We start from the raw sequence: 27,585 nt of genomic DNA, 5'->3' as shown, positions 1-27,585 counted from the left end.
GCAGGCACAAATATGAAGTAGACAGTCAAAATCTGCTGTGATTCTTGTAGAAGTTGGCGTGGATTTTTATAGGTATCAGTATGGTCGATATGTTATGTGAGTGTTTCTGTGTTGAATTTAGCCCATTGAATACAGGTGTATTTCCTGTGAGTTCAGGCTCTTGTTAAAAACTAAGTCCAACAGTGATGTTTCTTTTGCTCATTCCCACGTGGGCAACATGCAATTTTGTTTGGTCATTTATGAGTGACTATTCTAGAAACAGCCATCATATCACAAGTGTTGTGATCCAGTGGCGGGAACCTGTCATCCCCAGAGTGCATGCTCACAGCAGACTGAGAATTTTTATTCATGGTTTAGCACCTGTGAGATTGAAAGTTGCAGAATCCCTTCGCATAACAGATCTCTTAACTTTTCCTGGTTAGTATTGCTTCCTTTTTAGAAAACTTGATCTCAAGTCAGATAACCTTGCACAGAGATTTTCTGTAATAGTTGCATTAACATTTACAGCTCTGCTACAATACGAATCAAAATAACTGCCATTTTTATTGCCTTGTGGAGGAGGTAATTTTTACATAGGCTGGGCAAAGACTGGCATAGAAAGTGGTAATTAGAAAAATTTTAATGGGGAAGTAAAATTCCTGAGAACATATCAGAAAATCTTATATTGATACAGAGTTGAGCTAAGTAGCATCAGGAACAGGCTAACACCTAAGGGACACAGAGCTTTAGCTCAGGTTTCTAAGACATAGCAGGATACTCTAAAGAAAGATGTATGGCTGAATTTCCCACGTGGTTTTGTAATTTTCAAGTTTGTCTTTAAGTGGATATCCCAGGTAATAAGTACATAAAGTGAAAAGATGCTAACAAATTTGCAACATATTTGTTAGCTTTTGTGAGAACGCTGGGTAGATCTATATATTTCCCAGAAAAGAGCTTAAAATAGAGCTTTCCACTTTTCAAGTGTTTCAGACTTTCTCAAAGAGTTTTCTTTGAGGTTGTGGTCTAGCTGTTTCAAGAAATGCAAGGAAGATAAGGAGATGCCTGGACTGATTTCTACCACCTCATATGATGTGCAAGTGTCTCTCTAATGTGCTTACGCAAGATTTTCAGCCAAAATAAAACAGACCAGGAGCCTGATCCTAAACTTACTGAAATGGGCTTTATATCAGAAGCCAGTTAAAAAATGGCCGTTTAGAATTATTGTGGCCTGGAAATACTTTAGGGTGATGGGGCAATATCTTGGATGCATGTAGTTGAATCCTCATCCTATGGCCAACTCCAACATTTTTATACTCCATTCTAATGAATGTTAATGATAAAGAGATATGTATGACACCTTTTTAAATGATTTACATTGTTTTGAGTTATTTGGAAGTTAAGGAAAAACCTTTCTGATATTTAGAACATCTGTTTGCTTTTCTATTGGATCATTGTGTTTTATATTGAGATAAAAATTTTTCAACGCAATTTTATGAAAATTGCATTCGTGAGAGGAAGAATAGTTAACACACAAAAATATTGGATAGGTAACAAGTGATTGTAATTTTCAACCACAGAAAGAACAGAAGGATAAAATCAAAATCTTCTGTGACCTGGTTACCAGGAAAAAGACTGTTTTTTTTTGTTGTTGTTGTTTGTTTTGTTTTGTTTTGAAATAGCTTGCAGCAATGGAGCTGGAGTGGATTGTACTGCTACTATGGAAAACAAAAGCTAGTTTCTGTACATGCTGTAGAGATGGGGACACTAAATTATCTAATATGCGTAGAAGTTTGGAAACGGGAATCCTTTCAAATGGAAAGTCATATATGCGAATTAGGAATTGATTGCTGTGATACGAACATTTAAGCCCTACTTTCTGATGATCTTGGACATTAATGTGAAGTAGTCATATTGCTCTACAAAACATTTTTCAAGATCATGGAATGCCTTACCAGGCCATCTGTGGCTTGTTTCCGCTGTTGTAGCACTAAAGTCACAGGGAACTCGCTTGTTTAGTCTATAATGCCAAGGAGGAAGCAGTGGAACAGGAAATCTAGACGTAAGCACTCTGAGACCAAAAGCTTTTTATTTTTCTAATGGCTATTGGCTCTCAAGAGTGATGGTCTTTCCTTTTATTGATCCTGACCAAGAAGGTTTCATGAGCGTTGTTTATAACCTGACAGTTCAGACACTGTTTGCTGCTACTCACGTTTATTATCACACTTAAATTCCCCGTGGAGTTTCTTTTTCAGGGTGGGGGACTGGTTATTTTTTATTTGGTTGTCAAGAAAAGCGTACATGGTGTCAGCACTTATGCAGGACATAGAACTGCAAGACATCAAATATAGCAGAGGGGAAGCAATAAGACTGCCCATCCATACTTTCCTGCCCAAACAATGAGAATCTGCACTTCTCTGAGTACACAAACAGTGTTTCTTCAAGTACTGTCAATCTGCACTGTTCAGTGTAGCTAACATAGCTCTTCAATGAGTGCTTGGTGTGGAGTGCTGGCCGGCGCTCAGTTGTCCATGTTTGTCATGTAGATATCCCATTATGGGATATCTACAGGAAGTTGTGGGTGTCAAGTGTTTTCTGACCACTTCCTTCCCTAAACTCACTGTTAAATTTACCTTTCATCACCTCATCCTTGCTATGGATTCACATGAACCTTCACAAAACGTGAATGGAGGTCTTGCCAGCTATGCCAGAGGTTTGATCAGGCAGTCAGAACTTGACTTGTTACTGGCCTTTGAGTGAAATGCTGCCTTTTCTGACTGCTTGTTTTCAATTTCTGGATACCTAGTTCTCAGTCTTGCAGTGTGCTTCCCTGTGCTGCTATTGGGAAGTTAAAGGATGCAGAGAGGCAAGTGGTGTGGTAAGGAGTTGAAGTATTTGGACTATTCCTAGATCCTCGAGGAAGAGGGGCCAGGCCAGCTCTGCTTCCTTCAGTTTAGAAAACAAAAGAATGTATCTAGCAAGTGAATTCTCTTTCTCTGCAGGAGACAGAGCAGTAGTGAGGGGAGAAGGAAAGAAAGTTCTTCGACACTGAGCACTGTTACACAGTAGAGCTCCATGAGGTACAATAATATTCAGGCAAACAATAATGTTGATATTCTAAAACATTAGATACTTATACAGCTGCAGCGAATTCATTCTTCTGTGGCAGGGGGTTTGGAAGGAGATGATCTCTAAGGTCCTTTCCAACCCAGACTGTTGTGTGATTCCTTAGATACCCATAGTACTCAGGATGTACTGAATGAGATGGTGCTAGCTCTGCAAGACAATGCTGTGGAAGGCTATGATCATACTCTGTGATGAACTCTGGTGGAAAAAGAGATTGCTTTTAATCCTTTTGTGCCTTACTGGAGTTTAGTTCTCAGTCATTTTTCAGTATCGGTTTCTAATCGGTTACTTGAGCTACGCAGCTGCCCTGAGGCATTTTAGTTCTGGGCCAGTCAAAGTTCATCTTTAACTAGATGTCTGTCCCACAGAGACTAGGCCATCTGCTTATTGTCCTCCAGCGTTCATTTCACAGGTGAAAAATGAGATGCATGCAAAATCTATTTTTACTTGCTACAAATAGGTTTCTTTTTTAAATTCACAGTAAATGCAATGCATGAGTGCAGTATTATTTGTCAACACATTTCACTGGAGCATCCACAACATTCATTTGATCTTAACTCAAGGAATCTGATCAGCCTCCTTGGAAAAGATTCACCAAATGTACTGACTTAGTTTTGGAAAGTGCTGTAACATGAGTGTGTCTCATTCTGCTGGCACAAGCATTCCTGTGACACTCTAAGACGCCTGCTTTGGCGTCACCATGTGCTGCTGCAGAGAAGCAGGGAAGGTGCAGGCCTTCTGTGCCTGGTGGGCATTGACACAACCTTCCCCTCCAAGGGCATGCCGATGATGGAGCACCATTTACTTCCAGGCAGCCACAATTGACTGCCTTTTGCTGGAAAATCAGGAGCTAAATAATCCTTTTTTCTAGCAAAAGGGAAAGAATCAGAGGCAAAGCTATGAGAGATTTATGGTAAATATTTAATAGCTTTCCTTTTCTTGCGCAGCACCAAAAGATGGCTGATTCTGCAGTATTTATTTCAGGCCTGCTATAAATAAAGCCTGTGGTGACAGCAAACTGCAAGCAAAGGAAATTCAGTGGTTATTGTAAACTGCTTTCTTTTGTCTGAAGCTGTAAATAGTAAACAATTCTGTGCATGTTTTACGTCTGCTGATAGGCACATTTTAAAATCAGAACCAGATCTAGGCTGGGTTTATGCTTGAAGAATTAGAAGAGGGTGTATATACCAGTTTAAGGGTAAACAATTTTCTGTAGGCAATTGTCATGAAAGCACAGTTTAAAATAGTGGTACTCCAACTATTCTGTAGAAACATTGCCAAAAAGGAAATTGTCAGTAAAACCAAACAGAAAATAAAAGTATGGCTTTGGAAATTTTTTCCTTCTTTGAATGATTTTATTACATTCATCAGATTAGTGATGCTTCCATTCAGGCACTACTTAATTATAAAAGGAGAGTCTGAGCCCATGTGAATGTGACTTTTTTCTGTTTTTGAAAGGAACACTGATGCTAGTGATAATTTGCTAGTGTTTGTGTTCAGCATTTTGAATGCATCTCCTGAAGTCCATTCTGGGGGTAACTAAGTTTTAACTCGTTGTTACTGCCTTTCAACTGCTATCTTAAAACCGTGGAAACTGAATTCCCAGTGCCAAACAACAGCTTCTTGGATGAGACTGCAGCAACACTTTTACAGCTCAGGATTCCCACCTGGGACTCAATGGCTAGCACAGCAGCACTGAAAAGTTCAGGGAACAAGGATCCAATCAAGACTCCACTGAGGACTTCTGAATTACTGGATGCAGAAGCAAGTCCATTGCTACCATGTCAGACTGGACTACGGATATGAATGCCTGTCTTCTATCAGAACACTGTATTTAACAACTCAGCCTTAAGTGTTCAAAACACACTACTTACATTTCAACTTGCTTTGATAACATTTCACTAGAAATGATAGGCTCTTACCATATTTTCAAGTACAAATATGTTCATATTGCCATAGAAATATAGTCTGAAATTAGATGACACTTAAGAGAAAAGAATATCAGAGTATAAAAAGAAAAAAAAGAGTTAAACACTGCCCTTTAATCTGTTTCCTTCCTGAGTTCTGTAGAAATTGTTTAAATATGCTATTATGATTATCAGCAGAATTTACAGGTTAAATCAAGAAAATACTGGCTAAATATCAGGAAAAAAATTAAAATCTGGTGTAATGTTAGATATTCCATGTCATGTTCACTGGAGTAATTCTGATCTAGACTGGGCTGAGTACTGAGATCTGCAACCATGTGGACAGTGTGTTTTGGAGACCTGCACAAGTCAGAATAGACGAGAGTAGTTCAGTGGGAAGGGACCTTCAGAGATCATTGAGTCCACCTGCCTGACCGCTTCAAGGATAACCAAAAACTAAAGCATGTTATTAGGGGTATTATCCAAATGCCCCTTGAACACCAGCAGGCATGGGGCATCAACCACCTCTCTAGGAAGCCTGTGCCAGTGTTTGACCACCCTTGCAGTAAATAATTTTTTCCCAGTATCCAGTCTCAGCCTTCCCTGGCACAGCTTGGTGCCATTCCCTTTCATCCTGCCATCAGTGACTAGGGAGAAGAAATCAGCACCTCCCTCTGCTCTTCCCCTGCTCAGGGAGCTGTAGCGAGCAACAAGGTCACCTCTTGGCCTCCTCTTCTCCAGGCTGGGCAGCCCAAGGGTCTTCAGCCTCTCCTCATAGGACAGTTACTCAGTTGGGCACTTCAGTCTGTAGGTGATTGCATGTACCTGTATTCAGGAGAGGTATTACAAAATTTACTGTTGGAAAGATGATAATAGCTGAGTAGTCAGATGTTTACATGCTTTACTTAAATTATGTGTGAATTCAAAATTTTAGTCAGGTTAGTAGAAAAAAGGAGAGTAACAATAATGGTGAATGTGATGTGAGACTGTTTTGCCTAGGCATTTCACTCTGGAACTTCAGACAACCATTTACCTTCAATATCCACAGTTTCTTCCCCACATTTCTGATGATGCTGAGTGCTCAGAGCATTGAAAAAGACATGCTCTTCTAGTGGGTTAAAGAAGTTAACCTCTATTACTATGAGCTGACAAGTGGTACTCCCTCAGTCCTTGTTGAAATAGAGGTGAATCCCATTGCCCACCCAATCCTCTCTGTATGCAGGTATGAGAGGATAGTAGGATTTGTTACTAGATGCTAGGCTGGCATTTCGACAAGGCTGTGAGTTACCATCTTTGAGTAGTAACATTTAATGCTTTAAAAATTGATGAGTAGCTTTTTCCATGGAAAATAAAATATAAATGTCAGTAACTGCAATGAATATAAATATATTCCTTACACGAGCAGCTTGAGTGGACTGCTATTTACACTCGCTGCATTAAGTGTCCTTGTTAGTTTTAGAAAACAGCCTGGAAACTGTGGATATATGCCAAGGCTTTAAAGGACAGTGAAGTTTTCATTACAGCAAGATTCTGCTTGGGGATTAGAACGGTTCTCAGCATGCACATCACTTCCTCCCTGTCCCCCAAATACCAGCTCAGAAGTGAGGTTAAAATCATCCTTTTATTTGTCTGAGAAATATTCTATGGATGAGCTAAAGATAATCTCCATGTGAATTCTTGTATGTATTACGTTGCACTCACCATGGAAAGGTCATGATGAGTATCACTGGCGCATCTCATCAGAGTCAATGGGCTTACACAACTCAATACACATGACAGTTATAATCTTTCTAACACACAGTTAGTTATTGGTTGCATTCTGCAACCAGGAAGCCGATATGTTACCCCAAATGTTACAGCTGACAAGAAGGTCACGATGTGTTAGGGCTGGGACCTTTTCTTATTGATTAATGTTGATTGGCCTAAGCATGGATGTGTCAAAATGTAAATTATTTGCTTCAATCGGATTGGAAAGGCTGAGACGGTGTTTTTAAGAAGTGGAATGAGGAATCATTCAATCAGGCAAAATGCTAAGGCTTTACAGGATCGATCTTGAAATGCATTATTGTGTACGTGAGGTTACTGGGTTTCCTTTGGATCCTTTTTATTGTGGTGTTGCATGCCCATCAGCCACTAAAAAAGCTGACAGGCCTCATTCTTTTTTCAACAAATCTCAGTTATTGGTGAAGAAAGAGCATTTGACCTGTGTAGTAGCTGTGGTATATGTATTTTTTTTTCAGTTTGGGTTTCTTGAGAGTCTTTGTTAATTTGCCTGTTTTGCCTAGTAAGCAAGATGTAAATATATAGGTATCGGCACACTACAAAGTAGGATGTGCATCTCTGCAAGTATCTCCAAGTAGTGCTTGCAAACCTGTCAGTTGCTTGTGGCAACAGTTGAAGGTTTTCCTGTCTTTCACAAGCTCTAAAGCTTTGCCCAGACAGTAGTTACTGAATGTTATTGTGGTGGGACAATGCCAAGGGGTGTTTGGCTTCATGTACACCACAGCAGTTCGTGTCCTCTAAACAATCAGAAAAGGTAGTGAAAAAAGTTATTTATGGAAAGCTTATTGACGTATTTTAGCTTGGAAACAGAAAGAGTGAATATATAAATGAGTTGAACTGTAGTTAAGATCTAATTATCCCAGTTTTCTAATTTTTCTTTCCATATATGCTGTATATGTCAATTAGAAATGCTCTAAAAGCCATGTGGCACATTGTAATGTCCACGTTCCAAGTAAGAGGAATTACAGGAAAACCAGCCAAGTAAATGTGCGTCAGTAACGGCTTCAGGAAATAAATTTAAATTAATTAAAATAACCCAAAGTTATTTGTGGTCAGGATGCTCAAAGTATCCAGAGTTTGGCTTTCACTTTTAGAAAAAGTCGAGATGCAAGGGGAAAAAATAGACTTCATCTGTATAACATGAGAAGCCTATTTGGATTTAGACAACACCTGAACTCCTGTGTGGCTACAGAAGGCAGTTGTTATTAAGCTTGTTATTATTCTTCTGTGAATTTTTTTTTTTTTTTTAAAGGAGGTAGATTCATCATCATACCTTTGAGGCTTGGCTGTGATTCCCTGATTTTGTTGCTGGTTCTTCAGGGTGATGCGCTACAGCAACCCCAAGAGCTGCTCTGTAATCTTTAGCTGAATGACTTTCACCCTTTAGAAAGTTATTGAGAAGCCAAGAGTTGCAAGACTGCCCCGGAGTCTGATGGTACTTGAATGGTGTAGTCTGAAAATGAGAGGTACACTATCTGCGTGGCGGGGCAAATGGCTATGTTTCACATCAGATACTTTTCAGCTAAAGAACTTAGGGAAATATTTTTGATGTCCGAGTCTTCAGAATTCTTATCTATTATGTCTACTGGGGAGAGTGATTCGCATCTCTAGACCAGGTTGTGATAGGCTACATACAATCACTGAATAAAGACAGCGCCTCTCCTGCTTTTTATAACTCTCTGTTCTCCATTATTAGATCTTTCCATAACCCAAATGCCTTGTCCTTCTCTTCTACTAACAAATTATCTTATTATTTGCTTGTTTACCTTAATTAGATTTTTTAGCATCTGGCAGTAATTAGAAATAATAAATACAACCGTGTAATCATGAATAATAAAAACTATGCTGAACTCAAGGATTTCAAGTGAGGTTATAGACGATTAAGCTCTGAACTCTCTGATTATTTTGATTCTATTTCAGTCTCTCAGTTTTGATTCTGTAAAACCCTTCTCTGTAGCTTGGCAATCTAAATTCTGCCCACAGTTGCTGCTGGGGTGGAGGAATCTGAGGGCTGATGTCAAGTCAACTGAGAGGCGATGGAGGCATTAGTAGCTAGGCACTCTACTCAAAGGGAACAGGCTTGAGGGCAGATTGTGCAGGAGTTGGAGTGAAGAGATTTTGTCTAGCAGGAAGGACAGGGAGGGTAAAAAAGATGGAGCAGGCACTATGCAGTGTGACAGGAGGAGTCAAAGAGAAAAGAAGGGGATAGAATTTGATTGCTTCTCCAACATTTTTAGATGCATATTCCTTTTCTAAAATCACAGCTTCATACATACTTCTTCTCCTGTTCTCTTCCATTCCTTCCTTCCACAAAACTCTCCAAGTTTTCTCTCTCTCCCCCTCCCTTTCCCACAACATGCACATCTAGCCTTTGCTCGGATCCCTTCTGTGGGAGTCAGGTGTTACATACTTGCAAACAAATTCTCTTTCACAGACATTTGGGTAGCTGCTTCCCTTCAGGTTGGTCACATTTATGAATAAGGCTTTTTTTATTTTTTTTTCATATATTGCTATGGGTATGAGCATTAGACGTGGAAAGCATAATTGCCAGTCCTACAATCCATCCAAGTGCAGCGCAGTGCAGGGAAATAATTAACAAATCAGTCATCCATCCAAATACTAATATTTGTGTTCACCATTGAAATAGAGAGAGCAAAACTGCTGATGGAAGTATTTATCAATTTTATTGCAGGCACAGATGATATCCTGATAAGGGAAAACTATGCCTTGTCCTAGCCCCACAGTGATCACAGTGATATTTGAAGTATTGTGAAATGCTCAGGTTTTTTTGTTTTTTTTTTTTTGTGATTCTCTTTGAAGTTTCTGAGGCTGTTTTACTGATGTCCCAAGCAACGCTTAGAGAACTTAAAAACAAGACACGATATTCTCTTTGCAAGACTTAGAAACAATAAGAAGCTTCTGTGTTTGGCAATATAACTCACTGTTTGGCTGAAGATGGACATGTCAAATTGATGACCATGAAGAAGATTTAGTCTGGCCTTTTTACTTTTTCTTTACAAATTTTAATTAATATAAATATTATTGCATTAAAACAAATATATATCAGAACCCCAACTCCGTAAACTATATTCTGCATCCCACTGTGTGCTGACCCACTCCATAATTACTCAATTTAATTAAAAGTAAAGTAGGTAAAATGTTTTCTAAGTATTTCTAACCCTAATTTAATCTGTTTTATTACCTTTCTGTGGACTTGATCTTTTTTCCATTTTTCAGTGCCTGAGACATTGTGATACAATTGTTAAGATGCTCAAAGAGCGAGTGCTCACATGCAACGAAATTAAAGCAAGAGCTTACTGTAAGAAAAGAAATGTTGATTTTAGCTGTCCTGAGAATTCAAAAAGTGAAGATGAGACGCTGACTGGTAAAGTTGTAAAATATAAAAGAAGTCATATGCAAATGAAAAAGAGCTACTATCTCTTAGATCATGTCACCTCTCTGCAAGTATGGTCCTGTGCTCCCCTGAGGAAGGGTTAAAGTGTTCCTGCGTTACAGAACTCTCTCGCAGCCCTTCTTAGGCAGGCAGCTCTTCCTAATGCAGTTGACTCCTAATGAACCTTTGCTGCAAGTGCAAAAATATCAGGATTGAAGTCAAGTGCTCTTCAATTAAAGATATATTTGCGTAGGTGGGAACAAGTAGAAATTTTGACAGTCTTATCAGCAGTTACATCAAAATGGAACTGCTTTGCAAAACTAGATCCATCTTGCTTTTGAACTTCGTTAAGGAAGAGGACCAGTACTGTGGGAGAAGGAATTCCAAAAATGCCAGAATGATTCATTTGTTCATCTTTTAAGGCTGAGGGGTTTTATATTGAAATGAGCTTTTTATTTCCATTTTTAACTTTGAAAATATAGAACAGAATGCATGAAAGTTGAAGTCAGATTGATTGCTTTGACTGGAAAAAACTCTCTTTATTGAATATTTCAACATCAGATCTGTAATTATCACAACCATTTGTGAAATTTGGACTTTCATCCTCCTCACAGCCCTACTAAGCAAGTACATTCCCTGAGTGTTTGGAATAAAATAATTTTGCAATCAGTGGATTAAAATGTAAACCTAGGTTTGCTTTTGTACAGCAGCACCTTCATGACCTGGAAAGCAAAAATGTAAGTTAGAAGTGTTGCTGCAGGATTAGATTAATCTAGCAAAAGGGGGAAGAAAAAAATGTCCTGAATTTGCAGATGTTTGTGTCAGGAATAATAGCTCTTACATAAACAATCACTTTATGAGTTCATACGTTTCTCATTCCGCAAATTGATTTCACCTCTTCTGCCCTTTTCTGTGGTGAAAACCTGTGCTTAAATCCAGCAAGCCTCATCATTCTGTTTTTAAATATCACAGCTACAAACATCCAGGGCAAAGAGATGTAGGAACCTCCTTGATTTCAAGTAAAATCTTGAAATCTCCAAGTCAGTGTGAAATGTAAATCCTAGGCGGATAGCACTGTGAATGACAGAGGTACATTATCAGTAATATTTGAAAGATATACAACTTTTTAACATCTTCTGTGGTCAGGGAATGACTGAGAAAAATAGACAATAAACAACGGAAGTGATGGAGTAGTTTGGTAAATAAATCCCTTTGCTGCAATACAAATATTTTCCAGTTTGGCATCAAACATGCAGTATATGTTTGCTATATCGCTCTAAGTGACAAAATTTTTTTAAATTGCTGAGCAACTTTAGCACTGAAAAATCATAATCACTGGACAAAGCAAAAAGGACACTTAGTGTCTGCTCTGCCTGGCTCTGGTTTTGATTATGCCCAGGTCCCCGTCAACAACTTCACAGAAATACCTGGGTTTACTGAGAAATGTCAGCAATGGAAGAAGGATCAGAATCTCCCCCTAAATCTTTGCCTATCCATAAATTGTTGCTGTCAGTTTTCAGCAACACTTTGTTCTGGGCCGCAGCTGATATATATATATATTTTTTTTCCATTCTCTGATTTGGCTATCTTTCATGGTAAGTGTGCATGTCACATAAATATGATTTATTTTTTCTCTTTTTAAGCTAAAATGGTTGGAGGAAGGGTGGAGTGTCACTCCTGAAGGAAAACTAGTTAGTAACGCGCCTGAGGAAAGTTTGTTCTAGGCAGTTAGTGGTTAGCTTTTGTTCTTGGAACTTGAAGGTATATATTTCTCATATAATTAATTTTTTAGGAAGTATACTATGATATAGTTCCAACTGTGAATACTGTGAATATCAGCATTAGTGCCTTTTCTAGCCTCTTGTTTCAGGAATACAGTATGCCAGTGAAATTCATAGGTTAATTGCCTATTGTTTACCAAAATACCAGTTTTCATTGTCTCCTCAGATTGTTCATTTTCAAATCAGGATATTGTCTTTGACTTTAACTGTCAAAACGAGCATAATTTCCATCTCTTCTATAAAATATTTCCAATTTCTTTATGGATTATCATCTCATTTTTCCTGGCGTTGGTTGGTTTGTTTCTGCTTACACGGGTATTTTATGTATGTCAACTAAAGCCATATACACAGCTCAACATGAAGCTAGGTATTAATGCAGGAATTGCCACAATGGATAAGCCCAGCTTTTATCTAGCTCAGTTTTCTTTCTCTGATAGGTGCCACTGTTAGGTATTTCAGAGGAAAGTGCAATATAGCCCTCTGTAAGGAAGGAATGAAGCTAGCATGGAATGTCTCCCACTGTCGATCTAAGTTATGCCATAAAAACTGAGAATCTGGATGGCTACTAATTTTTACTGAACCTAAAGCATCTTCTGCAGTTTTTGTTAAGTTTATCTGTCTAACCCATTCTGACATCCGACTATTCTCATTGTCTCAATGTTGTCTTGTAACAATGAGTTTCACCTCAGGTTAATCAAGTACTCTAGGAAACAATGTTTGCCTTTATCAATTGTACATGTGTTGTCTTTTCAATTTCACTTACTGTCCAGGAGCACAGCTTTATTCACCTTTTTCTATCATTCATTATTTTCTACGGCCCTGTAATGTCTTCCCTTACTCATTTCCTCTCTAAAGTGAACAGTTCCAATTGTCTTAATCACTTCTGCCTGAGTAACAGTTTTGTGTGCTTTTAAGTATATTAATTTCATTTTTGTTCCTCTATCCTAATTTTGAAATGTAACTTTATCGATAAGAATTCCAGGCATACTGATCTGTTGGTTGGCAATAGGGTAGTAGTTGTGTAATTCCAATTCCTTTGATTATTTGTACGTTTTTCATTTCATTTTCTCTTGTGAGCCCATGTTTTCTGGGAGGATTTCAGAGGGTTATTCAGTGCTGCACAGGTTCTCACAAAAGCTCCACAAATAGGTCTTCGCTTCCCTGAGCATCCTACAGTACTTCGGTTAACATTTGTCACTGTGCTTTATTGGCTTTCTTTGTTATGTTTCAATGAAAGGGCGAATAGTGCATTTTGCAATCATTTTAATAAGGATTATCTCTGTTTTTTTAAATTATCGTGTACATATATTTATCATACACAGGTGAAAGGTGGGCATTTGGAGTGCAGTTAACTAGCTAGTGATCTACTGCTGAAACTATGTATTCTGTTATATGAAGCTCATGTTTCTCCCTGCACAGGAGTTTGAAGTATGCTAATTGCTACATAGTTTAAGGTATTAAATAATAATCTCTTGAGGACTTGATCTTGAGATGCCTCAGAATCAAAGTTTAGTTTTTGCATTTTAAGACTCTTCTACGTCCCATTTTCCAGAGCATTGCCCAAACCTGAATTTATCTCTTGTTGTGGCTGATTGGCATCTATAAAAATTCAGTTTGTCACAAGGTAGAGGAAAATGGATGATCTTCCAAGTCAGAGGCTGCTTCTGTAACTGCTTGCTTTTCATCATTCAGAGAAAATATATCAAACTTTATTTCTCACATCCAAGACTTTTGCAAATGAGAATGTAGGAAAAGCAGTGTGATCACTAGAAAAAATCTAAGCTTTGCCTAGCTTTCACTCCAGATGAAGCAACATTTTTGCATGAAATGTAAAATTTTATCCAAAAATTAGGTGTAGTGATTAATATTTTTTTTTGATCCCCAGATCTAAACGTCCAGTGCCAGTTTCAACCACAGCACCCAAAATTGACTCTCCCAGAGCTGTAATTCCCCACCAGAAGGTATGTAACACATTTTTACTCATCCAAAGTTAACATTTTTATCTACTATAGTAAAGGTAAATGGGTAAAGGTAAAAAAAAATGGGTAAAGGTAAACCTACTACAGAAAATAGATTTTGCCCCTCCCAGATAGGTAAACATGGAATGAATGCACAGGTAGAAAAACTGCCTATAATGCAGTGTACTTGTGAATTTGTACTTTGCTATTTTCTGATTAGCAGAACCAAAGCATCTTGCTATCCTCTGACACAATTTGGTCTAATCAAGCAGCTGGAATCTGTTGTCTTCTTGATTTTGCTTTCATCTAGACTACTAGAATCTACCAAAAGTTCTCAAAATATACATTTATTTTTGTTTATTCTTCAGGAAAAGCCCATTAGATTGAGCCTCAGTGTAACTAAATCCTGACTGCAACTGAAAAGGCAGTGGTTTGGAAAGGGGACATATTAGGGCATTTGAAGACTTGCATATTGCATTCTTGTATTATTAAATAAGCATTGAAATAAAAGAGAAGGTGAGTCAATTTAGTGAATAACAGCAAGTGGCAGAGGAAATGGATGGCTTGGTTTCTGTTGTCAAAGTTGGTTATCTTCCATAATTTAAATTTTTGTATTAGAACAAACATCATTCATTGACTGTACCTGGCAACTCATCATCTATATTTTGGAGGCACTGAGAAGTAAGGGTGCCTGAAAGATGGTGTACATCCTTAGGCTAAAGCACTGGGGAGGATGTTTGTGTTGCTGATACACTTAATTAGATAAATGAAGAGGAGGTAAAATCCCCATTGCTGTAATTTTACCCATTTTGTAAGTGGCAGTTTCATCCCAACCTTGTAACATAACTAAGAAGCGCTTAAAATTAAAATACATGGGGAACTAGGTGATCTTCAGTTTTTAGCAGTTCTGATTTCTGTAGGTAATTTTTAAGGATTTTTTTTAATAAATGCCATGCTTTCCAAATTCAGAGCTCAGAAGGTAAACATCGTCCATGTTAACTGCTGCAGACACATTCAAACTAGCAGAGAATGAATTTGGGGAGAATAATTTGATTCAATTTTATTTTGCCAAGTTTGAAATGAACGTGAATGGCTATTTATTAGTTGAGACAGAAATAATGTTATTTCACTCTGGATCTTGTAAACTTTTTGGCAAGGGAAAAAGAAATCAATAATTTATCTTCCTCAGAGTTGTTTCTGCTTATGTTGTCATTTTGTAAATACACTCTGGGAGAAAGTTATTGTAAGTCACCAAACATAAATTCCTAAAAGAAAAAGGACCATTCTTTCAGTTGTACTGGTGTTCCACTGCACCAGCAAAGTACTAAGTGCAGGAAGAGGGAGAGAGTACTTATTTTCCTTAAGAACTACACAGAATGCTGTTAGTATTCAAGGCAGCAAGTACACATCTCTCTTCAGAGTTATTCACCAGCACAAGACTGACAACTATCATTTGAGACCCTCAATCACACCTGTGCAGGTATGACAGATTTGACTACTTCCATCCACCACAGGTACATAAAAGCCTGTATAAAGATGCATCAGATTTTTATTGGCTGTATATTAGGTGCGCTTCTTCCCTGGCAGGTGTTAATTTTAAAATTACTGCCATAGACATTCAAAGCTGTTTACCACACAAAACTATTTTCTCCTGTAACTAACTACCCTATAGAACAGTTAACTTACACACTGTAGTTTTTTAAAAGTCCTAAAAATACCTTTGACACAAAAGATATAAAGTAAAAGGTCACTTCACATTTTCTATTTTAATCCTTCAGAGTGATATGAGAATCAAAGGACTTGGTCCTTTTTCAAAAGTGTGTTGTCTTACACTTGAGCATTCTGTGTCGGTGCTTAGGAATGGTTTATAGGGGATGTTGAAGGTAGCCTATTCTGAATGGGCTACAGGCAGTAGTTGCAGCTGGAAAAAAGATTTACAAGGACCTGTCTGTGGCAGAAGGGGGCATCTAACTGAAGGTATGGTGAGGAACAGGTTTTCTAACAGTATTCAGACATTTTTTTTAGGTAAGGTCCTTGGCCTAGGGGAACAGGCAGCAGTGGAGTGCTGGAGTGGGGCACCAGTAGCAGGCCAGGAGGAGTGACATTTATGTTTTGGAGTACAGAAACTCCTGACCAGATATAAAAACAGGAATTGTGAAAGCCAGCTTTATGTCTTCTTGGGCTAAGCCATGTTCTGAGTAATAGAAAAACCGAGGTAGACAACAGTAATTTTAACTGTTAGAAAGTAATCAAGGTAATGCTGAGTGCAGAAAGTGGAAGATTTCTCTGAGGGTGGTTTGGAAGGGAATGAACCATTGGAAAAGAGGTCTCAAAATCCAGAATAAAAAGTCTTCAGTCATGCAAAGAGCTGTATGGGGATGTTGAAATAAGGTATGTTAAATATATATAAATATACTGGAAAATCAAGGTTCCTTGCTTGTCCCTTTATTATTTCTATCAGTGGTTGTCACTGTAGAAATGAAGAATTCTTTGACACATAGGCAAGAAGCTGTCTCCTCCACATCACTGCCTGACAGCGTTTAGACTGATGGTTCACATGAAGTGAGTTCAGTTGCGTTTCCAAAATAGCAAAAAAACTGCCTTACAAAATGTTCATGGTAGTGCTGTCCTTGAACATCAAGGGAAGTTTTTCTTGCCTCTCTCTGGGTCAAGGTTAAGGCATGGCAATGTTAGCTGAAGAATCTGCATCTGCAAGTTCAGTGTCTTAGTATAAGACATGAATTCTTTTGCACATTATTGCTGATCTGACTCTAGCTTCCACTAATTTTCAAGCATGTATTTCTTTTAAAAAGATGTGAGGAAGGTTTAAGAAAATCCTGAGCTCTTCAGCATGATAGAAATTTGTCTATGTTCCCCAAGTAACATACATTTTCTCCTTACTTTCTTGACCTGATCCATGTTATGGATGACACAGGTTCTGCAACCCTAAGTATGGCATCAGCTGTGCTGTAGAACTATTATTAGAAATAAGAGTTTGTCTGATTTGCATTTTCACCATTTCCTTCTCTAAAACCAAACGTGCAACAATTTTGATTTAGGATGAGTTGAGGTCAGATATTTTGCACAGATGAGGCATAGCTGGGAGGAGGGCATAACTAAGGCTGAAAGCATTCAAATAGCAAGAATAAGCACGAATCCACAGACTTGAGACTAAGTCATCAACAGTCAGTGAGTTCTTGCAGCTGTTCAGGGGGACGTAATACAGGTGAGGATTCACCTCAGTGCAGTTCAACATGTTTGAGCTGAAGCTTGAAGGCTAAACACGTATCTTTAACACTTGCCTCTTTGTGTAAAAGTATTAAGACAGCCTCTTTAATTTTGATAATATAACTACACTACCAAACACACTTACTCCAGAGTCCCGTTAAGGATCTCATAATGCTTAGGACTTGTTTCATGACAAAATTGGAAACCTGTGTGGCTAAGAGAAAATAGATGAAGAGATGATTGACTTTAGCAAAGCATAGTATGGAAGAACAGGCTGAGCCAAAAACTGTTTGTTGGGTGTCTTTGAGCAGAGTCACTTAATGCCATTGTGCCTCCATTTTCTTTTCTGTAAAAAGCTTAAGGTAACGCTTAGCTTCTTCTTGGGCATGCTGGGAGGTCAAGTTCATTACTGTCGCCAAAGAGTTTTAAAATTGCTCTCCCAGAAGTGCAAAAAGGTGGAGTAGTTTATGAAAGGCTGTATGGTCATAGGAACAGACAAATAGAACTTGGTCTGTCAAATGAAGACCCAAAAAAATGGTAAAGTATCTTCCTATGTAAATTTGTTTCTCATTTTTCCCATGTGTAAGAAGGAGCATTTACCTTTCTTATAAATTAAATATTTATAAGGAAAAGAATAAAATATTGCAGTATGGAAATTAATCTGATTCATAGCTTCCTCGTATTCCCAAAAGTTTGAGACTCCTCTACATTTGTCAGTTCAAGCTTAGTCACTGACATTACACAGGGAAATCAAAACCCAGTTTTCCCCACGTAGTGTAAGGGTTTGCTGCAAGATCACAGCATCCTGCTTCAGGGAAGAAGCCCATTGCTCAATGTCAGAGCCTCCTCTTCTGGTCGGCTGAAGAGTAGCATCAGACTGGCACAAGTGGAAATGTTAGCTTGCTTTTCCAGCCACAGAGACTATGAGACAGAATGGGATGAGAAAGCTGGGCAGCAAGAGAGTGCTTGTTACTATTGCTGAGTTTCATGAGATGTCGTGCCAGTGGCTACGCTGCTGCTCAGTATTAGAAATGTGACCTTCATGTTTCAGAAATCCTTTTGCTGCATTGATCTGTTTTTGCAACTGAACTGAAAGGGAAAAAATAAAAAAGTTTATTCTAAAATATCATCCCAGGAATAAACTGAATAAACTGAATGAGAGATACTTTGTAACTCACCACAGGAAAGAGCTAAATGAGCTGATTATTGGGCAGTAATTCTTCTGCAGAAATTAAACGGCAGCTTTCTATTCCACTCCTTTCTCCCCAGATAAAGGGAAAACACCTACATTGAAACTACCATGAGTATTAATGCAAAATGGAGGATGCTGCTAACCTGGCACTGCTGGGTTCCTAGGAGTTCTACCATTGGGCTACTAGTGTGCTAGTATTCCAGCTGGAAATTGTTTGAGGAGTAAAACCGAAGCTCGTTCATGTCATAAAGCTTGGCAAAATCATCAACTGTCATTTCTTACGGCTGACCTATAATTTTCCCTTTGCTTACTGTTAATGTCCAGTAACACAAAATTACAAAAATGCATTTTGATTGAGGAGATATATGTCTTTTCTCTCATTAGTAGTTAACACTGATACTGTATAATTAGAACTCTTTGCATGTCCCTTTATTACATGGTTTAGAAAGGAAACCCAAAGTAAATTCAGATAAAAGAGTTTTCAAGGTTACAAACTAATATACCTCTGTTATATCCTGTTTCTTCTTCCTTGCCTCCATATTGTTTTGTTTTGTTTTTAATGTTTATTTTTTCCCCTTTGCTAGCAAGTAAAATTAATTTGCACAAGTGGTGATTTAATTTATGAACACGTCCTTGTGCATGTGCCCCTTTTTAAAAACATTTTTAGAGAGAATCTGTGCTTTCTGCTTATTTATCGATACTTGGAAACTTGCAGTAGGCCGCTTAAGGTTGGTTGGTTGATCTTTTCAACATCAGGGTGTAATGGCTGAAGTACGTAGTTCAATTTTATTTATTTATTTAAAAAAAGAATAGTCTGAAAAACACTTCTGTGATTATTTATTTCAACAGCCTCGGGCAGCTGTTATTGCCAGCTAAAATCTCTTCCTGTTTATTGCCACGAAAAAATGTTCCCAGTTGATTTTATCTGACTTACATGTTTGAATCAAAATGTCTTAAATGTATTAATGCTATGATTAATTTTATCCTCCAGACCTTTAATTTTGTTGGGTTTTTGTTTGTTTGCTTTTTGCAATGAATTATAATTAGATAAGTCATATTATCTTGATTTTTTTCCTCTGAACTCCTTAAACCCCTGAACTTAAATATGTAATATAGAAAAATCCACGAGGAGAATATAAAATATTTATCTTTCTAGTGAACCTTAAAATGAAAATCAGTAAATGATGTTAATGGTAACCAATAGTAGCAGAAACAGAAAATCAGAGGCCAAATTATTCTTGGGCCTGTGATTCATAAAAGGCTGGGGGAAGTGCAGGTAGGATAATAAATATGAAAATCAAAGCAGTGCCAGGCAAAATGTCCCTGCAGGCCCACACCTGCTGGTGTTCTGGCTTTCACTGGGAGCAGGTTGTGAGCTCCATCCCTTCTGCAGAGCAGTGTCCCCTCCTTGTTCCTGTCCCCCCAGGCTGGACTGCAGCCTGCTGGCAGCGTTACTGGGAGCAGGCAGGTATCTGGGTACCAGCTACAGCTGCAGTGTGTCCTAGGTTCAGAGGGAGAGGGGAAAGTGATCCTCCTTCTTTAGCAAGACACATGTAGCCCAAATCAGGCTGGAGCCAGGACGTTAAGTTTCTGAGATAAACTAAAAATCAATATTATGGGCTCTAGAGAAATCTATAAATTGCCAGGCACTCAAATATTTTGTTGGGTACTTCAGCTGTAGATTGAATTTTTTTTTTCTTATTTAAACATGGAAAATTTTTGCATCGTACCCTAGATTAGGCAGTTTCATAATTGATTATGCTAATTGTTCCTTCACATTGTGTGAAGCAACCTCCCAAAAAACAATTGCCAAAATATTTTCAAAGACATTGCATGTAGAGAGCCTGAACTGCTGAACAGACATGTTTAAAGATTAATATAGTGCACGTATGGAAACAGCTTTGCTCAAATAAAAAAAAAAAAAAAAAAAGGAAACCACAGAGATAGGTATTATCAGGACAAAGGCTGACAAGCAGAATAGTTTAAAAAAAAAGTTTTTTTTCCATATCCAACCATAACTAATGACTGTAATTTATTTTAGTTTTTTAAAAATATGAATAAGGGAACTGAGAGGAAAGGCAGAAAACGCCCACCTGAAAGAGAAGTTTGTATCTTCGTTGATAAAATTGTCGATACTGCAGGTAGGCAACCTTCTAAAAAGTACAGAACTGCAGTCACTACACTGCCAGTAGACGGAAGGAAAAGAGGTGATTTAACCCAAAGAAGGGTACTCAGTGCTTCCTGTGAAGTGCTAAGTGCTCTCCAGTCCCAGTGACTTCGATAGTGCTACTCCAGAATAAGCTTGAACTAAAGGGCAGAATCAGGGATAGGATGTTTTAGCCAACATGAGCACAGAATTTTTACATGTAACTTCCTCAAAACTGAGAGAATGAGCTGTATTTATTAATTGCTGTTCAGCTTTTGGTTGTTTTTTTGTTTGTTTTTTGACAATTGCTGTTTCCTATATTGTGTTGTGAGAAAAGCAGTATTTCTCTTTTTTGATAGTACCTTTTACTTTAGTTTCACTGAGTTCCATCAATAGCAAATCATTTATGAAAATGAAGCATGGTACTGCCTTTTTCCAGGATGAATTCTTGTTAGTATGATTCAAATTTGAGCACCAGCACAGCACAGCACCATACTTCTATGGGTATAGCTGTTGTCAGGAGAGCTGTGACTTTGACTAAAACAATACATCCTGCTGCCCTAGTTAGAAATACTATCTGGGACATAGCTGTAGGATCATACAACCTTAATTTATATACTCATGCACACATTCCTTCAAGTGGGAATTAATGCAGAAATGATCAGAATAGACTATTCCTGTCCATTGAGCAGATACTTGTTCTTGAGTCCAGTTGGTCTATTTGCTAACCATGCTGCATGGCCTAATTAGCATGAATGAAAGCCTGTGAAAGCAATGCAACGTGTGGGCTTCAATAACTTCAAGTGTACTTATGAAAAATAGAATAGTTGTATTTTTATAATAACGAGATTGACTCTTGTGTCTGTATATTATTTCAAATAATTCTGACCTCAAGACATCTTCTAAGATTTCTTAATTATCCTAGAACTTAATGGACGGTGTTGTCTTCGTATGCAGTTATTGCTGTGAGGTTGACTAGTAGTAAATGCTTTTTTAATGATAAGCTTTTGTTTGTTGATTTGAACTAAAAAGCAATAAAAATGCCTGAGTATGTTTTGCTTCCTTTATTTTGAAATAGTGAGATTCTTCATTTAAAATCTTTCCTGAAAGGTTGAATGCTTTGGCCCTTAATCTATTTATTGCAAGTTTATTGATATGTTTAAAAAGCAATAATTGCAGATGTGTTATTTTTTGCATGTGTTCTATGATTGCTCTTTTCTTTTTTTTCTCTTCTTGGCCTGCATGTTTGCTACTACAGGAACCTGCTTGGGAAATCAATGACAACAGAACAACCTTCAGTCCTCTAACTAACACGGCGACTGGGCCTATGGGTAGTGTTTTAGCAACCAATGGAACATTTTCAGGCTACCTCAACAAGCAAGAGATCAGCTTTTCAAATAGCTCTTCCTACTTAAAGACTACCACAGTTAGATCTTCCATGTCCTCTCAGTCTGTGACTCCTGACATTTCACCTGCAAAGAGTAATCTAGGTTCAAAACTAAGCCCTGCCTTGGCTGATGGCAATAGTCCTGTACACCAGCTGAGCCCTGCAAGGCAGTATAACAACCCTATTGGCCTTTACTCAGCAGAGACTCTAAGGGAAATGGCTGAGATGCATAAATTAAGTCTCAGACGAAGGGCTTCAGAAGGTGGACTTCCTAGAGGGTAGGTAACATGGTAAAATATTTAATATTTAAATAATTTCATAATAATATTCAAGTGTGATTCTGCTGAAAAATGAATGTACTAGTACCTACCCTATTGAACGTTTGTCTTGTAATCATGATTAAGGTCTGGAACAATCTTTAAATTGCATAGTACCCCCCACAATATATACACAGTACAGTTGCAGAATAACTCTTGGTCTTTGGTATCTGAATTGCAATATGGATTGGCAATTATCACCAGAGCATGAGGAAGAACTATGACTGAAGTAACTGTAATCACCTCAGAGTTTTGGCATTTTCTATTTTAAACTAATGCATGCAGTCTTGTAGAGTCTAGTATCCATACCAGCCATTATAGAAGCTGCTGTAAAAGAGAAATTGCTTTGACCAGCATCTGACATCCTAGTGTACTGCAGTGTCTTGCTATAATTCCTTAATATATTGGCTTTCCTATGCAAAATGAGTCAAAATGCAATTTGCTGAATCCTCTGGTTTGAACATCATCTGTCTCACATCTGATCTCACAGCTTTGTTCTTAACTTGTATGTTAAGAAGGTAAAATCTGCAGATGCTGCCTTTGATCCCACGCTGTCAAGGTTTTCAGTGTGTTAGTGTATTGCAGACTGTTTTATTGGTAGGTGTGTAAAGTGAGCAACTTGGGCTACAGTACATGAGAAAGAGCAATATTAAACAAGTTTTCCAACTTTTTCTGCCTTCATGTATTAATTTGCAAACAAATCTCAAATTTGTTTGTGTTTAAAAATGAAGAGAAGTTTCTTATTATGAATATGGGAAGAAGTGTAATTTCAACACTAGGGACTTGGTTACATGAGGAAAAAAATCAGACAATCCATTCAAGGTGTGATAATGAATGCATATTTTCAAGTACTTTATATCTGATTACAGAAGCTCTTTCTAAGAGTAAAACTAAGGGTTTTAAGTTGTTGCAAAGGATATTTAATTCCTATAAAAGATCACATACACATGCTTTAGATGATTCATGCAGTTTAGATAATTCATCACAACTCTCTCGAGCAGTCAGCATTTCAAATCCTAATTAACTTATCTGAAGAAATCCTATACTCTTTTCTCATACTGGATAATTAAGAAAGGCCTTTCTTGTTTAAAGGAAAAGAGTTTAAATTAATAAGCAAGATCAGCAAAATAAACCTCAAAATGCTCCTTTCCTCATTTACATTTTTTTTCAGGACAACCAATTCTTGTCTTATTTCAATACACAAAGTTTCCTGGGAGTATATCTCACTGTCTTTCTCCCACTATCTTCACATACCTTCTTAACATCCACAAGGGTGAGTGTGAAGGGACTGTATTTTGGATGGCTCAGCATTCTGAGTATTTCTCTATTATTAAAATTACAACACAGCTGCATTTACCACTCACTGGAGTCAATGTGGACCACATTTTTGATGCCAGAGAGCGTTGCAATAGGGCTACGTAATATAATGACTGTGACTATTGGGGTAGAAAAGAAGTGTAGCTGCAGGAAACATTTCACTTTCTTCACTCTGTTGCTTTTCCACACTTTGTCTCCTTTTTATGTGTGCATTCACAGCCAAATATAATTAAAGTTCTCTGTTAGTGCCCACCCGTGGCAATACACTGAATAACAAAGGAAGGTTCTACCTTGGAACAACCATCTGAGATTTTTTTCTGAGTTTGAGCAAAATTTGAGTCAATTTGCTGACTAACTGCCTGTAATGTCCATAGCAGTGATAAATAGTCTATATTTTAAACATGAATAATGAACAAATAAGAAAATATATGAAAAATTATCTAAATGTTCTGTTAAATCAGCCTTTATCCTGCAGCTCAGGAGCAAACTGAAAAGATGGAAGAGCCAAGAGCTATTAAGTACGTGTCTTCTCAAGTAATTCCTCTGAGCTTTAGAGCATTCTGAATCTCTGTTTACATGCAAAAAAAAAAAAAAAAAAAGAGTTCGTTAAATCTGCTCCCACTGGAGCGTTGCCCATGAAGTGAGAGGCATCTTTCTTACTGCTCTGCAGATAGTAACATGGAATGCGCGACTATCTTGGGACTTCATATCATCCATGATAGTCTTGATCTCATATATGAACGAGCACACAGGGAAAGCACTGTAAGACCTGCAAAATCAGCTCTGGACTTTGTTGTTTTGAATGAGACAAAGATTATTAAATTATGGAGCTTCAAAACTTGAAGTTATTATGCATTCATGAACATCCACTTACCAGTATAGTAAAATCTCCAAAAAAATTCAAGTCTGGGGGTAGATCTAAACATGTATTTTGTATTTCAATTTGGTGTTGTTTTCACCAAATCTTTTAAGCTTAATTGTGCGAATTGCTGTCAGAGGCTTAGCTAAACCCTTTGGAAAATCCTATCAGTAAACTAAAATTAATCTTGACACTATTTCCTTGACCTTTGAAGAATAACAAAGCATGTGTTTCTCTGATACACTCTTACATAAAGATTTTACCATCTTGGGCCAGGGTGGAAAATACAGAGGTGGCTTGTTAAAAGTGCGGAACTTTATGTGCTGAAAGCTCTGGAAAGGGGAGCATTAATAAATACGAAGAGTGAGTCATAGGTTCTAACATGTGGTTCTTTTTCATTCCAGTCTAAGTTATTTTTCACGTTGTAGGTCAAGGGCAGTAAATACCTGCCCCGCGTGTACGTGCCAGGTGGCTTGGGTTACTGGCTTCTTACTGTGTGACCTCTGTGAGCAACAAGTTGGGTGTTTCATACGTGTCCGTATTTAGAATTAAGCTAAAATAGTGTGTGGCTCTGAACTGGAGAGGTTTTTTTCATTGCACACTGAACATAAAGAGAAGGAAAGCTTTACTCATTTTGAGGGAAACTAGTAACGACTTCACGTCTAAAAAAATCTTTCCTGAGATATGTGGCTGTTGAGCTGTTCCTAGTGTGTGGACGTAATGATTTTTTATCTATAGACATATTTTTACATGCAAATAAGTGGTTCCTGTCATTATGGCCTGTCTTAAGGATCTCACAGTTCTGCCTTTGAAGTGTAACTGTACCTGCAAGGCAGAGACGTGGATTAGAGGATTAAAGCAGCCATCAGAGTCCACTTCAGAAAATGATACTGTTACACCATGTTTCATTGTAAATGAGTGTCCAGCTGTCCTGTAGGTACCTAAAATGGATATAGGATCATTGAGGTGCTTACAGGCTGCAGTTTGTTCCTAATATAGTTCTACTGGTTCCTGTAACAGACTGATATATTTGGCTTAACATAGGGTTTATGAAGTTAGAAGAATATTCCTGAATCTGAGAGGCTGTAGAACGGTAATTATAGATGGTGATCTGTGATTGCTTTTCCATGGAAATGCAGAAGTGCAAATCCTTTACTGCAGCTTTGTCTCATTAGAGTATTTTTCGCTCATGAAAGATGCAGCAGGATGAGCCAATTGCAAAAGGACTGTGTGTATAAAAAAAAAAAAAAAAGGCAGTATATCAAAGGTTCCCCAAGACAAAAGCAGAAAGAGACAAATCCGGTTTGAATGTCACTCTAATATTGCTGTCCAGTGTTTTGTATCAATCCCAGATCCACTCCAGATCCAGCCATGTTACAGCAGCAATTTGGAAGGTTTAGTGCCCGGTTCTGTCAACAGCATTCTGTGCAGCTAAATAGGAAGAAATGTTTATTAACTGATGCTGGACTCTCTTCCTTTTTATTTTGCTCAACCTATGATAAATTACTCTTCGTCCAGGAATAAGAGCAAAAAAATGATTATCTAAGTTTTGAAGAAACTAAGGGGAAAAATATTGCAGCCTGTTAAAGCTATTTTTCCATCCAAAAGAAAGAGTTATTTGCCAATAATATAGTATAATATTACCGTCTGAGCATGCTATCTTCATTGCTGCAAGCTTTGGCCTGTATAAGGCCTACGTTTTGAGCCTGGTATTGTGTTCCTTTGGAATGACCATGCAAATCAGAGTCTCTTCTTGTTTATGGAGTGAAGCAGAATATAGGATGACCATATTTTTTTTCATACTGTGTACGTAACACATGGAATAAAACGTTCGGATTTGAATAGCCAAATTAGAAAACCAGAATGCATGGAATCTTTCTTCATTTCATGTGCAGAAAATTAAGAATGACTATGCAGAAATTAATTGGCTTAAACCACTGTTGGCATAATGTAGGTGCTGTTAAATTTAAGCCAAGAGGTTGTTAAATATAAAGGCATATTCTTTAGGTTTAGACTTAGAACATTCTTTGGGTATTTTCCAGCAAGTAAAAGACAAAAAAGTCAATCTTGCAATAGCAATTCTGAGGATGGTGTGAGAACAAACTTCACCCCTGAATATTTAGTATCTGAGGGAAGAGGATAATTTCTGCAGCTCATTTGGTATTGTCAGATGAGGATATACTCTGCCAATATTTTTTTTTTTCTTTTTTCTACCACAGACTTTGACAATAGCACATTCAGAGATGCACAGCAATAAAATCGAGGGTCAGCCAAAATGCCATGGTACCTTGCTAAGTCCTAGTGGATAAACTGTAATCCCTGCATTTTTTCCTTTTTTAATCATGTTGGGGTTCTCAGACATGCATTTGCTTTTTGTTCTTATTTGTAGATGGTCCGAAAATAAAGCTTTAGTAAGCTTCTGTAAATACCTTTTGCCCTTTGCACTCTAAAAACTATTGTTATTTTCTGTTTAGTTGTTTTTGATGTTGTTTGTTCTCTTTCTCTTCTTTTAGGTTATAACCAACACCACTTCCAAGTTAGTATCACTTCTATACAGTGCCAAGTATTCGTGTTACGCTCTATGTGTGAAGATTTGCTTTCTGGGGTAGCATGATCCCTTGTGTTCCTGCTGTGTTTTGCTTACAAGTATTGTTTTTTTTTTAAATAATCTTGTTGTTACAGCAAGTGTCGTACGCTGCCACTGCTGTCCAGTGGTGCTATGTTCTAAGCACATGATGTGTTTGGCATTTCGTGGTGATGTTCTAATACAGCAAATGGAGTTAGCATCTGTGTTTGCTCAGTTCTTATAAATACTTCAAGATTTTTTCATCTCTACAGTCAGGATTGGATTCCTCCTAACTTTTTAAAGAATCTTCATGCCTTCAGGATTTGGGGAGCCTGATCAAAGCCTTTTTTGATGTGTTATTAGTGATGTATATTTTTACGTAAGTATTAAGTTAATTTCTGAAGGCCCACTCCACTAAAATTCACATTTAGGTTTGTACTAGATACTGATATTGAAAAGATCTAAAAAGTAATTGACCTGAGTAAAAATGTTCCCCAAATAAGAAGACACCACTGATTTGAAGTTGTGATTGATCTGCTTTATTTAGGGAAGTTCACAGAGTCCTCAGCTCTGATCTTTCGTTTCCTAGGATAAGGGCAGAGGGTTCTCTCTAAATTACTGCTTCTGTCTCTGAACTGAGCGTTGGCAA

The 27,585-nt window shown here is 37.7% G+C and overlaps 1 protein-coding gene across 8 annotated transcripts in view; it reads left to right on the top strand.

The window, feature by feature from the left end:
- The window catches only part of LDB3 (LIM domain binding 3), a 121,802-nt gene that overhangs the window by 36,343 nt on the left and 57,874 nt on the right, over positions 1-27,585 (top strand). For 5 of the 8 annotated variants that reach the window (XM_083845383.1, XM_083845388.1, XM_083845389.1 and 2 more), the window contains 2 exons: positions 13,852-13,927; positions 26,884-26,906. In XM_083845383.1, coding sequence (XP_083701509.1) covers positions 13,852-13,927; positions 26,884-26,906 — 99 coding nt within the window. Of the gene's footprint in view, positions 1-13,851; positions 13,928-21,748; positions 22,156-26,883; positions 26,907-27,585 lie in introns of all 8 variants that reach the window. The other 3 variants (XM_083845382.1, XM_083845384.1, XM_083845385.1) reach the window with 1 other exon arrangement.

This window comes from Anser anser (assembly GCF_964211835.1).
Source record: "Anser anser genome assembly, chromosome: 7".
Classification (NCBI taxonomy): domain Eukaryota; kingdom Metazoa; phylum Chordata; class Aves; order Anseriformes; family Anatidae; genus Anser; species Anser anser.
Note: the sequence above shows the minus strand (reverse complement) of the source record. Positions and strands in the feature narration are given on the sequence as shown.